Raw genomic sequence first — 16187 nt, forward strand, 5'->3', positions numbered from 1 at the left:
TTTTGAATAAAGAAAGATGTCGTGTCTTGGAACAACTGGAAAAACCTCTACCAGTCCCACGCACGCATCCCAAAATAAGGAAAGAAAATGGGCAACGATTCTCCAAATTTCCAAGTGGAAATACCAAGGGCTCGCACCATAATAATTCTATTTTTCTGTTTTCGTGAGCAGGTTTTGAAGAAAAATTCGTTTGGTAATACAATTTCATTTTATTTTTGAAATAAATTTTTGACCCAAAAATAATTTAAAACATGAATAAAAATTCTTTTTATTGCCCTCTCCCTCTCTTTTGCAAGCAATCTTCCTCTCTCTCTTTCTCACATCTCTATCGCCAGTCGACATCTGAGTTCCGACGGCTAGCAACCATAAAAGTTTTATGCTATTATTGTACAAATTTCTGTCTAGAGAATAGAAATTTTATTTCATTGTCAAATATGTTTCTCTGCTCGAAAACTCGTTCGGAGACTTAAAAAAAAAAGCGTTTTCTTTATAGAAATAGCTTCCGGAACAAAATTGTTACCGTTCAGCGCGTTGAGAAAACGTTTTCTTTCGATGTGGGGACGTGACCCACAGGCACAGGGCGTTGCTCCTGATGCCAAACGTCGCGAATCACGTGTGGCGATCGAGGATGGGTTTGGTTCCGACTTGATTCTGAGTTCCAGCATGAAGTGGGGAAAATGAAGAGCGGGGAGTTGGAGAACGAGAGCGACAGGTTTGACATTCGCCTCTCGGGTTTCTGTTACCCTAATCCCTTCCTCGTGTTTCATGATTTCGATGTCAATTTCCTTTTGCTTCTCTGCACTGAGTAGTGAGCCGGCCACGAGGTTTTTATTTTTTTACTTGATATCGACAGAAGCGAGAGCACGGTATCGATGGATGTGAACAAGATGGACCGATCAAATCAAGAACCGCTCGAATCGGATCGGTCGGTCCGATCCGGTTCTCGGTTTTATAAAATTTGAACTGGTGATATTATGTTCGGTTCTCTGTACTGAGTAGTGAGTGGATCACGAGGTTTTATTTTTTACTTGATATCCACGGAAGCGAGAGCACGGTCTGAATGGATGTGAACAAGATAGACTGATCAAATCAAGAACCACTCGAATCGAATCGGTTGGTGCGATCCGGTTCTCGGTTTCATAAAATTTGAACCTATGATTTTATGTTCGGTTCTCGATTCCAGGGAAACATGATCTGACTAATTATTTATTTATTTATTTATTTTTATTTCTTAAATGTATACATAATAATCCGCATGTTATTTTTTTTAAATTTCTTAAATGAAAACCTAATTTTAATTCATATGGTAAAAATAAAGCTTGTGTTGTTCACCCTTATTAATAATCCTTTGGTTTCATTAGGCCACTTGAAAATCGGATCGGATCGGACGGTTTAGCACTCGGTTCTTGAGTGGGATCGGATCGATCCGGGAACCAATGACCCCTAAATAGGATGACTTTATCTTCCATGTCATTTCTGTGATTGCATATTTATATTCATATAGTTTAAGTTGCATACCATGTTAGAATAGCTTATTTTTCTTTGTCAGTTATTAGAATTAGGTCATATTGCATGTCATGTTAAATTGGTAGCGTATACGCATGATGACAGATGCATGCTAGTGGTTTACATTAACCAAGATTGATTGCAATATCTTTGAAAATAAAGAAGAAAGAAATAACGAAAGGGCGTTAGATAAATCTAGCATAATTAAGCCACGTATCCATGAATATGTGGTTCATGGAAGTAAAGTATTATCCCACACTTTACTTAGATGTCTAATCGACCTATTAATAATGGCTTAGTGGCGACTCTTGAATAAAGTAATTTGCAAGTTAAAATTGACCCGAAAGTTACGATTGGTAAGGCTTGAGAGTGTCTGTGATAAGTGTAAGCTTAGCAATCCATTAGATTTCATTTGGGCGATTCACCTCTAGAAAGGTCACACGGTATACTATTATCGTTGTGGCTGAAATTTCAATAGAATAATAGCTTTCAATTTTAATACAATAACGCAATCTTCCCTAGATAACCTGTGAATTCCTTTTGGGCATTCCACTGCTATTGTTGGGTGTTGTCTCCTGCTGCTGAATCGAATCTAACTCCAGTTTCCAACAACAACAAACGGAATTCCTCATGCCCACTTCGGAAGTGCGCACTAACGATGAGTCACAAATTGAAAATTTAAAGAGGCGTTGGCACGAGGGAATCGTTTGACTTCAAGATCAGTGGCTGCGTTGGGAAGGCGTTTTCCCTGTGTTTACTTTGGCGATGATCTTGTTCAGATATTTTGAGAATGCGAATCTTGTTCCCTTGTTTCCACCATCTTTTCTATTGGCCTCGCCCCACTAGGTTACAGATCTAGCTTCGGGGAAAGCTGGCGAGGCCAACCCTCGCCGGCCTCTACTGAGACTCGCCCTGGCCGGATTCCGGCGAGATCGGCCCTCACCAGATTTTGGTGTGGTCGGGCTTAGCAAGATCCGGCAAGGGCGAGCCTCGCCGGCTCTCGACTTATGGCCGGTCGTGGGCGTTGAGAAGGCAGGCGACCAAGAAGGAAGAGGGAAAAAAGATTAAAAAGCATAAAAAATATATAAATTATTCACATCAATACCAGCGGTGCTATGTTAACCGGTCGGTGTCCACATCAGCACTGGCCGGCTAAAGTTTGGCTGGATGAACTGAATTGTCAAAACTGTAAACAGTTTAAGACTCAATTGGCCAAAAAAAAAAAGTTTAAGACTGAATTGGCATAATTGCGATAGATTGAGAATTTTTTTGATAATTATCCCACCAACACGTGCAAGGCACAATGTGATTTTCGACTACAGAGGAAAAACAAATGGCTTGGCCGACTTCCTTGTTTATGGACTTAATCTTATATATCTAAGTTCTGGGCCTCCTTGCTTAGAATAACATTGCAGTATGTGTGGGCATATTACTATTAAATGAAAATGCTCTTACTATGCTGATGCAAATTGATAGTATTATTGTTAAAGGTCGGGGTCGATCCTTAACTTTCTATGCAATAAAGTGACTAAATGGGTTGTTAAAATTTAGGTGTCACCAAAGTTATGGTAAAAATGACAATTGTAAAAAAATAGACCTAAACCTATTGTGTTTTTGTTAACTCAGTCCTAAACCTTTTAGTTTTTATCAATTAAGTTGTAAACCGTTTGCATTTGTGCCAATTTAGTCATAAATCTTTTACTTTTTTGCCAATTCAGTCCATCTGGCCATCTTTGACGGGTCGGCGTTGACGTGGACCCGCCGGCACCGACGAGGCAATTTTGAATTTTTTTTAATTTTTTTCTTTTATTTATTTTTCTTTTTATTGTTCATCTTCTTCCTCCTTCCTCATTGGCGATCGACTGGAGGTCCTCGCTAGCCACTAGCAACGCTGCTGCTGGGTGAGTTCAAGCCAACCCCATGGCTAGGGCAAGGCTCGGCCTCGCTAGATCCAAGCGAGGCCGACCTCGCCTAGTCATGGCGTCACAGTTGCCGTTGCTGGGCGAGCTCGCTTCACCCAGCAATGATGAAGCCATGGCTGGGTGAGGTCCAGCCTCACCATCGCTTGGCCGTGGCGCCCAGCTGGAGATGGGCTTTCATTGGTCTAGCCATGGCGCCCAGCCAAAGTGATCAGAAACTGTTATTTTTTCAAAAATTGGTCAAAACACGTTAAATTGGATTGATTTCGAGTTAGTCCCATCCGTAGTCTTGCCAACAAAATAACATTTTTCGCGCAAACATATGATGTTCTTTGGACAGGTCGTGCCGGAAATCGCTAGCTTCGGAAGGGGGCATGGTTGATTTCGATCCCGTTTAGGTTGTCTTCTTACCAGAGAGCGTTTTGGGTAAAAGGGCTGACATTAGACGTGCCAACCTCCCATGGGCAAGCCTCAGGCGAACTCCATGTCCATCTTCTTTCTTGCATCAAACGGTTTACATGCTGAGAGATAAACCGGCTTTTCTGCACATGACCGAGTTCAAGAATTAGAGGATTCACAAGAAATCATTTCATTGCGACTCGACCTCTAAGGCATTACACTGAGCAAGCATCGATTATACAATATCGTGCTACTATTTACAAACTGATAACTTGGATTTGGCAATCAATCGATTACATCTACAGTAATGAGGAACGAGGAAGAAGATGAACAGTAACAAGAAAAAGAAATAAAAGGAAAAGAAAAAAGAAACACAAATTTAAAAAATATGAAAATATTATTAAAAATGCCTTGTCTGTGCCGGCCGACCAAAGATGGTTTGATGGATTGAATCGAAAAAAATGCGAAAGTTTTAGGAGTGAATTGGCACAAAAAAAAGTATAAGACTAAATTGACACAAATGCAAAAGATTTAAGATTGAATTGAAAAAATTAAAAAGTTGAGGACTGAATTGGCAAATGGGTAATAGGTTTAGGTTTTTTTTGATAATTCTCCCCATGTGTAGATGCTCCTAAATTAGCAAAGTATAAGTTAAAGCCGCCCAAAAATTCAGCATCCCCGTAATCAATAGGGAGTTACTAAAACGAACATTGATAGGAGCCCTAAAATTCTAGTGCGTCTCTCTCATTTAATGGACCCCCACCAAGATTTCACCAATACATGAGGTCCAGCAAACAACACCCCCTCAAAAATAAAGAATTCTGCTTTTGACATGAATTTGATGATTTTACTTATTGAGATCCAAAAATCATCATCGACAATCAAATTTCCCCCATAAATCTTTCGTACCCTTTAAATGTACAAAAGGGGTATACTTAATTCTGGTTAAGGGCACACCTCCCATATCTAAGGTCATCAAACTATAATAACAAGAAACACAATCAAGATCAAATCGGCAATCCATTCTGAATTGTTTAGTTATTTTCATTTACATACGGTAAAATCATTTGACATGTTTTTAATTTATTTATGCATTTCTAGGTAAGAAACCTATATTTTTTTTTGGAAAATTTCAAATAAGAGCCTGAAGTGCTTTTATTTTTTTAAATAAGGATTTGAAATGCCCTTATTGTTTCAAGGAAGGGTCTGACCAAGAATATTTTCGTCATTTATTTTTTCCTTTTTTTTCCTTCCATTTTTGCTGGTGGTCAGCCACACCGGTCACCGGCAAGGGCTTGGGCGAGGGTTGTCGGCCCCTTTCCGGCCGCAAAAAAAAAAAAAGGAAAAAATAAATGGACATAAATAATAAAAAAAGGAAAAAAATTTAAAATTGATAAATAACAAGAATGTCCTTTGTCGGACCCTTCTTTGAAGTAATAATGCTCTTATTTGAATTAATGTCCACTTCAAGTCCTTATCTGAGAAAATGAGGACATTTCAGGCCCTTATTTGAAAATTTTTCTAATATTTTATTTCACAACGATTTTATTACTAACATCTGTCACGCCACTAGTTATTCTTCCATCGGTTTTATTACTTCATGATATTTGTCATTCACAAGTCATATAGGTACAATAGATATCAAGCAGTGAGAACTAATCAAAGTAGCACGTTCACTCCTTTAAAACATTAAATAAGCCTACTCTCCATTCATAATCATATCATTAGTGTTTATGAGAAGAAAGAAAATCCTAATTATTAAAAGACAACAAAAACTGTGAACTCAAACCAAAGGACAATTTTAGAAATATGGCAGTACTGTATTGTTCGTAATTATCAACGTTCTAACCTCTTTATGGTTTAGTGGACGAGTTGCAACTTCAACCGTTGTACTCCAACGTGTCCGAATTACGTTGTTTCATCGTTGGTCTAAGCTGACCGGATCTTCTTTATCGCTATACAATCGTTTTCTTTCCAATTATTTCTCCAATATAAAATATTCGACATATGTAGCACAATAGCGAAGATAACCACCACAGACATTTATTATCCAATTACGTTGATCAGCCACAGCAAAAAGCACGGAATAGCATGTGCTTCTCCGGCGAATTTTTATGCAGCTCGTACAACGCCCGTCAATAGAGCTTCCGGAAGCCACCCCAAAAGCTAATAATAAGCACGTAAGATTATAGGCTCTCTCCAACAGCGACACCCTTCGTCAGTAATCCATCCCTAATCGAGGGGCACAGGTTCGAATATAACCGTCACAAGATGGTCCTTGGTTTCATTGTCGGGAAGGCCGTGTCCGTCTCCGTACTGGTAAAAGCACTGAGAAGCTCGCGCAAAGTTCGGACAGGCACTGAGGAAAGGCCCGAACCCAGGAAACGGGTAGTCCTCAAAGACGTCTCTGTTCATCTGCTTCCAGGCCTCGTGCACCATATTCCTGACGTGCTCCCGCGCGGCCTCTTCCGGCGCGCCTGTTTCATTCATGTAGCACTCCAGCGCCTTGAAGTTGTCTCCTCGTGCCAATTCATGCTGAGCATGGACGGCATTGGTGTTTTACAGACATAAGTCTCGAGAGTTCGTGTCAAATATATAAGAAAGAATAATGCGTAATTACGAACATACTTTCTCTTCATAAGCTAGTATTTAGAAGGAGAAGGTCAAACGTCAAAGTAAGTTACCGATGAGGTGCCGAGATCGTTGTTGAGTCGAAGGATTTTGGCAGAACAGTGCATGACTCTCGGGATTTTCGACACGTAATCAATTCCCTCTTCTGTCAACTTGTGCGTGGTTAGGAAGTAGCTGCCCAACAGCATGATCAGCCCGCCGATTGAATCCACCGATACGTCCATGTACTCCTTTAGTGTTGGTTTAATGCCCTTGTTGTACCAACTGACCTCCTTCATGTACGCCTTGCATTGATCCGCCCACTATACGATGGCAATTCGAAAAGTTCGTCAATGACCAAGTCGAGGGACGTCCTTCTCTTGTACTTTTTCGGATTCTCAAATGTTTAAATAGAAGTTTCATCACGAAAGTTGGAAGTAGGAAAGTGAGTTGCCCCTACACGGGCTAGAAATTAGATTTAGCAAATCGAGATTACCACTTTTCGCATGTAAGGAATGGTGTTGATTCCTAGCTCTCTCATCGTCCAATACCCAATTTCATTGGTCGTGTTGTAAAAGGCCATGTAACTATCCCTTATTGTTGGGGGAAGCTTGTCGACGTCTGTGATGTCCCACCTAGATAAGATATCACCATTTCAACATTTCGTAAATCTTACCATTGCTCGATACGCTCTTGGTAATAACAGTGAAGGTTAATGGGTACATCGCCCAAACCAATCAATTATATAGAGGGAAAAATAGCTAACATAAAAATTGATAAGCTCATAATGCATCAGATAATTTCTTTAAGAGACTAATCAATTGCTTATTTTTTTTTCTTGGCAGCACTAGTTACAAGGGAGAATGATGATGATAATCATGTTGCACTAACCTGACAACGAAATCTGTTAAGAGCTCAAGTTCTTCCAGCGTCCCATACACATCATAAACGTCATCGATAAGGGTCACCATAGAAACGAGCTTCGTCGTCATTTCTCTGAAAGCTGTATATTGAGGTTCGAAAACCATTGCACAACACCAGAAATAGTGTTCCACTAGCCTGTCCCTAAAGAAGGTCATCTTGTTCGCGCCAAGATCAACCCACCACCTGAGAGAATTTGCCATACAATGACTGAGTCGATCTAAATGTGCTCCTATATCGTCGGTGGTCCTTGCATGAATTTATATCCTCACGTCAAATTCATCTATGAACTACATATAGAGTGATTGCGTATACCTTGCCATATTGCTAACTTCCTTCTTGTGGACTGATTGCACTAAATTGAAGTCTAATTTAGCCAATCGTAGCAGAGAGGGGATCATGTCTTGCTGTTTCTCGTACATGTCCATGAACCACCGAGCCTCCAACCTGTTTGGCCTCCAGTGGATCGGCATATCTAATGCATGACTCACGTGGCTCGCTAGTATAGCGGGAATTTTGTCGAGGTTTAGATCCTTCAGATGCTTAGAAGCAAAGTTCCTCGCTTCATCAAGTATGGTTTCACCTTCCAATCCATGAAAAGAAGCTTCAAAAAGACTGAGAAGCCCCTTCACATCCTTATTGAGCGATTCGTCGAATGTGTCCGTCTTGTTCATAAATTTTTGGAACACGTCTATACGTACAACAAAAGGAATGGTAAGGTAAATTTTGATGCATAAACATGATTCAACAAAAGGGTAATTGGAGGCGACTACCTTGTGGTACGTTGTATCCATGCTGTCTAAGTAGCCGGAATCGAAGGGAGGCGGCATAGAGATCGTCCCAAAGCTGAGCATCTTTGGTGCTGTTATAGATGGAACTCAGAACGTTCTTGATCTCTGTCTCAAAATGGTATCCTAGCCCTAGTCTTTGAACCACGTCAATGAATTCGAGCTTGGCCACCTGGTTCATCTCCCTGCCGAATAGACCCCTGACTTCTTCCTTCAACCTCTGGACTTGCTCGGTATAGTCCTCTTCCTAGCCACGTGAAAAATTCAAAAAAAAAAAAAAGAGAGATCTTAATCAAACTTATTGTTCGAGCAGAGTCAAATATTGCCTCTCGTAAACAGATCGATTCTCATTTTATTTGCAAACACATTTGAATAGGCATAGTTGAGCTCTTTGCCTATATGTTGAGAATATGTCATTTCGACCAGGTTAGTTAATATCTCCTACAGAATACTATTGGGGGGTTGGTCGTATATTTAATAGAGTGGCATTGGATGAATGACTAAATTGATATTACGTACATCGAACGTTGTATGTAAAGCATATATAAAAGTACGCAAGAAGTATACACCCTTATATTTTATTCAAGATACAGTTTTCTTCTGTTTCTACATCATTTTGGGTGTTGTGGACTCTATCTCGTCAATGTATAAGGAAAGTAGGGAAAAGTCCCCATACGATCCTCAACCTATGTTGTTTTTGTTCTCAACATGGTCCTTGAACTTAAAACTTGTACCGAGTTTCCCACATCATACTTTCATCCGGCATTGACACGCGCATGAGCTTCAATTTGCCAGAACCGTAGACCAAGGAAATTTGATAGGAAATTATTCCACAAGTCAAGAACAAAACTGGAGAAGGGATACAAATTCAGGATCAAATGTGAACATTTTCCATAGAACCTAGCCAGGCTAGGTATCGTGGTGAACGAAAAAGAATCCCTACCGTGTAATCAACCTTGAGCGACTGTACAAACCCATAGTCCCATACATTAGGTTTCCAATTCGCCGAACGTCTCGTGATCTCTTGATTTTCGATCGTCATAGCACATGTCGGAGATCTGGTGCCGAAGGAAGCGGCAGCGCCGGCGGCGGAGGAGCACCGAGGGTGTCTAGAGAGTAGGAGAGAGGGCTGGTTATGGCTGATTGAGGAGGGGACGAAGCTTGTGAACAAAGCAGGAAGAGCCATTGCGAAATTTTGTTGCAGTCTCTTAGTAAGTCTAACGACCCTTTATATAGGTGGTGTTGTTGAGCAGCAGTCATGGAAAAAGTTTTGTAGCCTTCGACATGCGATTATTATTAGATTGCATAAACAAGAATTTCGACTATTGTTTTTTTCTAAAATAAGTCAATAAAACCTGTTGTCCCCTAATAATATCATTGTAATTAGAGATCTCTGTGCTTTGGAATTACTCAAAAATCCCTAGGGTTATTAGCAATGGTAGACAAAGTAGCAGTAGTTTGAAGGCCAAATGATATTTGAAGTCTAGAACTTTTTACTTTTTCCTTTATAAAAAATAGGGAGAATTATCCAAAAAAATCCTAGACATAGTGCACGGCGCCATTTCAGTAGTGAAATTTCAATTTAGCTAATTTAGTCCGACCTTTTGACGATTTTATAATGTAATCCTTCTGGTTGTCATAGCTCCAAAATCGCTGACGTAGCCGTCAACTATCCTACGTTTGTAATTTTTTTTTAATATTCTATGATCTTTTTACAATTTCGTTAATTTTGCGTAGGCCATTGCCAAGTCCCCATAGGCCCTTTCGAGAAGATTAACAATGGAAAAAAATAAATAAAAGAAAAGAAACAAAAAATTCATAAATTAAAATCAGAAATTTGAAAAAATTGTAGAAATCATCCACTGCAGTGCTAGCGGTACCACATAGGACAATCAAAGGCGATTGGATGGCCACCTTAGCTGTTCCTAACCAAAATTAGCCGAATGATCTAAATTGAAAAACAGTCAAAAGGCTAAAGACCAAATTAATAAATTGAAAAGTTCAGCACTAAATTAACCACCATTAATTAGATTTAGGAATTTTCGAACAATCATTTGTCAAAAACAGTGTCTAATATTATAACACAATCTCCAGGAGACCCTTGAATTAATTTGTTTTCCTATAAAAAGTGTTCTCCGTTAGTCGGCATTCCGTTATGCCTGCCATCAAAATGCTTACAATGCAAATTTTATCGCGAAATAATAAACAACTAAATAAAATATCAATTTCAAACAAGGAAAAAGTCATGAAAAATTTCAAACTATGTCCACTATGATACATTTAGACTAAACCTTGTTTGTGACATAAAAAATCCCAAATTATGCTCGTTGTAATACACTTATCCTAAAAATTTTCTCGTGATATAAAAAACTCCAAGCTTGCACTCCCATGAGACATTTACCATCTGTCAAGTTTTCGTCGGATGATTTTCCAGCGAAAATGACATAATTTGTTATTTCACTTAAATTACGTAAACGCCATGGCAATATCGTTTGCCTTCCATCGTCTATGCACACACATTTTCAACGGTGCTAACTTGAAGGTCGTTTCCAAAAACCACAAAATCAAGGGTAGCACACAACTGTTGATGGGAGACACGCACCCTAAATAAACCAAAAGCTAACGCCCCCAAAATTCAGCCGCCTCTAATTGATAGGGCGTAGCTAATACAAAATCAATCTACGTTTGGTTAGGGTGGCTCGGAATCATGGGACACTTCTCACGTTCAAACTAGACCGCACCAAACTCCCTTTCCCTGTACGTGTTGTCGTACAAGGCCCTCAAATAGTAAATCTGCTTTCGACATGAACTTAAGAGTGATGAATCGGCAAGTCCTCGTACATGAATGAGCTATAATGAAGCTACGATTACTAGCTCGTTGAACGAAGGGGGTCCTCTACCTTAAGTCACAATCTTAATGGGTCGGATCTAGGACAATCCTCCATTTAGTGAAATCACATCTACTACAACAGATAAACGGATTCCATCTCAACTTTCAAGTATTTCATAAAAGAACGCGACGTTTGGCTTCCAGCCCAAGTAGTCCCCTCTTTTAGCTTCCATCCATAGCTGCTAATCTGTCCCAAAAAGGGCGGAAAAATCTATAGCGGCTGTTAGAGATTCGACATGCCGACAGAAATATACTATACGCCTCTCGGATTTAGGTGATGTAAATTGGGAGCAGATGAAAAGACGCCTCATCACTTCATAGGTTGCGTCAGTAAAGTGAAAAAAGATCGGGCAATATTGGTTTTCCACGTCAGCCAGAGGCCATTCCACTCACCGATTAGCCCATGCCCACAGGTAGAGAGTGCCATTTGGGCCCGTGGGCCCGAAACCGGCCCGTTGACCGGGCCCACGGTTTCGAACCGTGAAAAGAAGAAAAAAGAGGGGGCGTGGGGCAGAGAGCCGTTGGGCTCTCTGCCCCCCCTCCTCCCCTTTGGGCCGTTGGGGAAAAAAAAAGAATTAAAAATAATTCTTGCGTATAAATACATATGCTCCCCCTTTTATTTTTGTCACAAATTCTGCGAACAATCTCTCGAATTCTCTCTGAAATCCTCTCAATCGCTCAAATTCTCCCAATTCTCTCAATCTCGACTCAATTCTCTCAATCGAATTTCCGATCAATTCTCTAAAACATGGCAAGTGGAACCGGAAATGCCGACAAGGGCAAGATGACTATGGGAGATTCCGAATATCCCATTCCTAAATATGATCCTCGTGAGTATGCAAGTTGGGAAGACGACGACGATAATATCAACTATGTCCCGATTCTGAACGTCGAGCACATCCCAACATAAGAAAGTCTTCATCCTCCCACTGGTGTCGAAGAAACGTCAACGGCAAATGAGCCGGAACGGAAGGGCCGAGATAATACATCCGACTTGTGGCTACACTTCGACAAGTTACGTGATGAAGGCGAAGGTAAGTATAATATAAAATGTAAATATTGTTCGCAAACATATAAATTTACGAAAGGAGACGGCTACGGAACATTTCGTCGGCATTTGACGAAAAAACATCCAACGCAAGCGGGGATCAACAATACGCAACAACAAATTTCCGGGTACGCCACTTCTAGTCCTCATCCTATATTTCATTTTACTGAAGCATTTTATAAATAAACATTAGCTGAATATGTTGCCCTTGATCATGCTCCGTTTAATACTGGTGAAAATTTTAATATGAAATATTTGATAAATACTGTGTTGGTTCCGCAATCGCCAACTATTCCAAAAAATACTCTTAAATGCAAACTTTTTCATCTTTATAAAAAAGGAAAAAAATCTTTACCAAAATTTTTTGCGGAATTCAATGGACGTGTTCATATAGGTAGCGATATTTGGAGTGATCCTTGGCAAATTCATTCTTATATGAGTGTCACGTGTCATTGGATAGGTGACGATTGGACGATTCAAAAAAGACTTATTGCATTCCGAGTTTTTGATGAAAGACATTCGGTTCATAATATTTATAGAATAATTAGGCAAGTTTTAGAAGAATATAATTTAATAAATAAAGTATTTTCAATAAATTTTGATAATGCCGCCGCAAATACCGCTTCTATTCCCGAATTAGAAAATATTTGCAAACCCACTTTTGGCGGACAATTTTTTCACATTAGATGTGCTTGTCATGTTTTAAATTTATGTGTACAAGATGGTTTACGAACTCTTGACACTTCTCTCGCCCCAATAAAGAGTGCAATTAAATTTTTATGGAGTCGTCCCCATTGTATGAAATCATGGGAAAAATTTTGTAAACAAAATGGGAGAAGGGCAAGAAGATTTCCAAAAGATATTCCAACTCGTTGGAATTCTACGTCTGAGTTGCTTCGGCAAACTTTTGAATATAAAGATTTATTATGTACGTTTATTTCACAAAATATTCCCGAAATTACTTTACTTCCTCAACATTGGGACGTTTGCAAGAAAATTTTAGATTTTTTGAAAATTTTTAATGATGCTACTAAGACTTTATCTGGTATTTATTATCCTACTACGCATTTATTTTTAATAGAGTGTGTAAATATTGATAGTGTTTTTAGTGAATATGAAAATGATACCAAATTAGGTCGAACTATTTTAGTAATGCGAGAAAAATGGTTACATTATTATTTGCAAATTCCTCTTGTCTATTTAGTTGGTATTTTTTTTTATCCACGTATTGAATTAGACTGTTTACAAGATTATTTGAATGTGTATTATCATGATTGTTTACATTTGGAAGATTCAATAGATATTTCAAATATACTAGGAGATGTTAAAGAATCTATAGTAGCATTATATGGAGAATTTTGTAGTAGATATGGTTTAAGTGATTCTGGATCTTTACAATCTATCGCCTCACATAGCGAAGGTGGTAGTTCACTTAGTAGAGGGTATAATATGCTTAAGAGTAGGCAAAAAAAATAAAAAGGGGCAACAAGTAGTATTTCTGAATTAGAAAAATATTTAACCACTCAATTTGAGTTTCGTGATGCAGAACATAGTATAGATTTCGAAATCCTGAAGTAGTGGAAGAGTCACCAAATCGATTATCCAGTTCTCGCCCTCATCGCTCGTCGGATATTAGCAACTCATTCTTCAACGGTTGCAGTTGAACAAGCATTTAGTGCTGGAGGATTAATTTTGGACTCTCGCCGTTCAAGATTAAGCCCGGACTCTGTGGAAGCTCAAGCTTGTGTCGGCGATTGGACGAGGGCGAAATATCGACACCAAGAGTTAGATCGTGAACACGAGTTTTTTAGCGATGATGTTGGAGATACCACCGCCACGGGTACCACAACGGGTAGCGACGATTGACGATGAGGTAAGTTGGGGTTCTCAAAGGTAAAAGAATTACATGGGCTTTGATTCTTCTATCCCCAAGAAGATATGTAGGCGCTTAATGATAATTCATTAAGTTCAAGCCCAATCCTCCTCTCTTTTTTTTCCCCATATTTTATTACAATGTACAATTTAATTGTATTTTATAATTTATAATTTATTATGTTTATTTTATTATTTATTATTTTAAAAATTAATATTAAAAAAGGAATCGGAAAGAACCGCCGGTTCCGAACCGGAACCTTCAGTTCAGCGGCGGAACCGGAACCGGCCCGGAACCGCCGGTTCCACCTTTTCGTGGAACCGGAACCGGCGGTTCCACCGAACCGGCCGTGTATACAGGATTCTCACTTGTAAGACATTTTCAAAATTTCCTTCTTCTCTCTCGATTCCCCTCTCTTTCCCCCTCCGTTAATCTGGAAGTAGGCTTCTCCCTCATCGCTTCCTCTTGTCTTTTTTTGATAAAAGGACATCTCAAGTGTTAATATTTGTGTATGATGCTCATTTTGATATTAATATTTTTTTTGAATAATTTAAGTATTAATTTTTTTTAAATAATTATTTAAGTGCTAATTCTAGTAAGGTCGTCGAAATTTCTTGCTCTTGACAATACAGTGATCGTTTTTCTCTAATTTGGCACTAAAGTGATGGTTTTTTGGATTACTTAAGTGACAATATTATTGAAAAATAATTATTTAAGTACCAACTCGAGTGAGGTCACCAGAATTTCTCACCACTGGCACTAAAATGGTAGTTTTTTCTCCAACTTGACAATTAAGTGATCAAGAAAAAAATATTGACACCAAAGTGAGTACCGTACATAAATATTGACGGTTGAGGTATCCTTATGTCCTTTTTCTACGCTTTCCTTGTACGTGGTGTCCTACAACGCCCACAAATAGAAAATCTGCTTTAGATGTGAACTTAAGGCTCCGTTTTTTTATTTTTTGGTCGGAACTTAAGGTTCCATTTATTTCGCAAAAAATGAGTAATTTTAAAAATACTTTTCTAAATATGATGGTATGTATTCTTAAAATATTTAGTCAATGAAAAATATTTTCATCATCGATAACTATTTGTGTATAAACATTTGCATAAACGATGAAAATATTTTTCGTTCATCAATAATTACAAGCGATACATAAGATTATTATTTCTTATAATAGTTTCGAAATCACTAATTTTTCACGAAACAAACGGAATCTAAGATTGAGAAATCATAATGAAACTGCAACTGGTTATTACATGAATGAGCTCTAAGTGAAGCTTCAATTAAAAGTTCGTTGAACGAAGGGGTCCTATTCCTAAGTAACAATTTTAATGGGACGGAATCTAGGATAATCCGGTGAAATTACATCTACTACAAATATTTCAAGTATCCCCACAAAAGAGCACAAATTTTGGCTGCCAACCCAAATAGTCCCCCTCTTTTAGCATCCATCCATAGCAGCCGGCAGAGATTCGACATAGCGATGGAACTATATTATACTGACTCTCGGATTTTGGTGACATAGATTGAGGGCAGACAAGGTTTAGGGCTTTTTTATTGGGCCTTTTTCCGTGACATGTCAAGTCAGATTCGTGACCAAATAACATACCACGTCATGCTCCATTCACTGACTGCCACGTATGCATATATGGGTACCGGGTTTAAGACATTTTTTGAAATTTCCATCCTTCACTCTCTCCGTTCCCCCTCCGTTACTGTGGAAGCAGGCTTCCATTGCGGCGCTCTCTCCCTCTTTGCTTCTTCTTCTTCTTCTTCTCCTTTTTACTCGCTTCCTCGGTCGGCCCTTTGAGCTAAGCAAATCATCTCTCTCCAACAAGGGCGATCACGATCAGACTCTGAACTCGCTTCTTCAACCCTCGCTTCGGCCAATCTCCGAATGCCCCCACTCATTTTCGATCTCTCTCGAGAGTCGAGACCCCTCCTCTCTTGCAGCCCACCCACCACGGCCCAAGCTTCCATGCCTCCGCTTCCAAAACCGCGAGCCCAACAGCCTCCGACTCGGCCCAGATCGTGCGGTTTGTTTTCTTCGTCCCGCCCGGGGTCGATCAGGCCGAGGTCTCCGATGACATGGTGCTTCCCGGTTCGAACATCGTTGCGGGACCCTACGCGGGTCTTGCCCAGATTAAGAAAGTGGTGTTCGTGAAGAGCAGTGGGAGGTCCATGGACTGTCCCAAAGATGGGAGGCCCGAGTTTGTCATTCTGGGTT

General features: G+C 39.5%; 1 protein-coding gene across 1 annotated transcript; it reads right to left on the reverse strand.

Annotated features, from left to right (window-relative positions):
- Positions 1 to 5846: 5846 nt before the first annotated feature.
- On the reverse strand, positions 5847 to 9357 carry LOC125312648 (beta-bisabolene synthase-like). Its single transcript, XM_048271428.1, has 7 exons — positions 9087 to 9357; positions 8129 to 8390; positions 7671 to 8046; positions 7326 to 7541; positions 6931 to 7069; positions 6509 to 6757; positions 5847 to 6359 (listed from the first exon to the last, which is right to left on the reverse strand). Exons 1-7 carry the CDS (start codon positions 9327 to 9329, stop codon positions 6057 to 6059), a joined length of 1788 nt encoding a protein of 595 aa, XP_048127385.1. The 5' UTR covers positions 9330 to 9357; the 3' UTR covers positions 5847 to 6056.
- Between the last annotated feature and the right edge of the window lie 6830 nt (positions 9358 to 16187).

Source organism: Rhodamnia argentea, chromosome 10 (genome assembly GCF_020921035.1).
Source record: "Rhodamnia argentea isolate NSW1041297 chromosome 10, ASM2092103v1, whole genome shotgun sequence".
In the NCBI taxonomy this organism is placed as follows: domain Eukaryota; kingdom Viridiplantae; phylum Streptophyta; class Magnoliopsida; order Myrtales; family Myrtaceae; genus Rhodamnia; species Rhodamnia argentea.

What these genes read in the sequence shown, in the direction of transcription:
- LOC125312648 (XM_048271428.1), bottom strand. Translation starts at nt 9,329, where the DNA reads ATGGCTCTTCCTGCTTTGTTCACAAGCTTCGTCCCCTCCTCAATCAGC. An exon ending in GAAGTTAGCAATATGGCAAG is followed by an intron (nt 7,542 to 7,670) that starts GTATACGCAATC and finishes AAATTCTCTCAG; the next exon opens with GTGGTGGGTTGATCTTGGCG. An exon ending in ACGATCTCGGCACCTCATCG is followed by an intron (nt 6,360 to 6,508) that starts GTAACTTACTTT and finishes GTCCATGCTCAG; the next exon opens with CATGAATTGGCACGAGGAGA.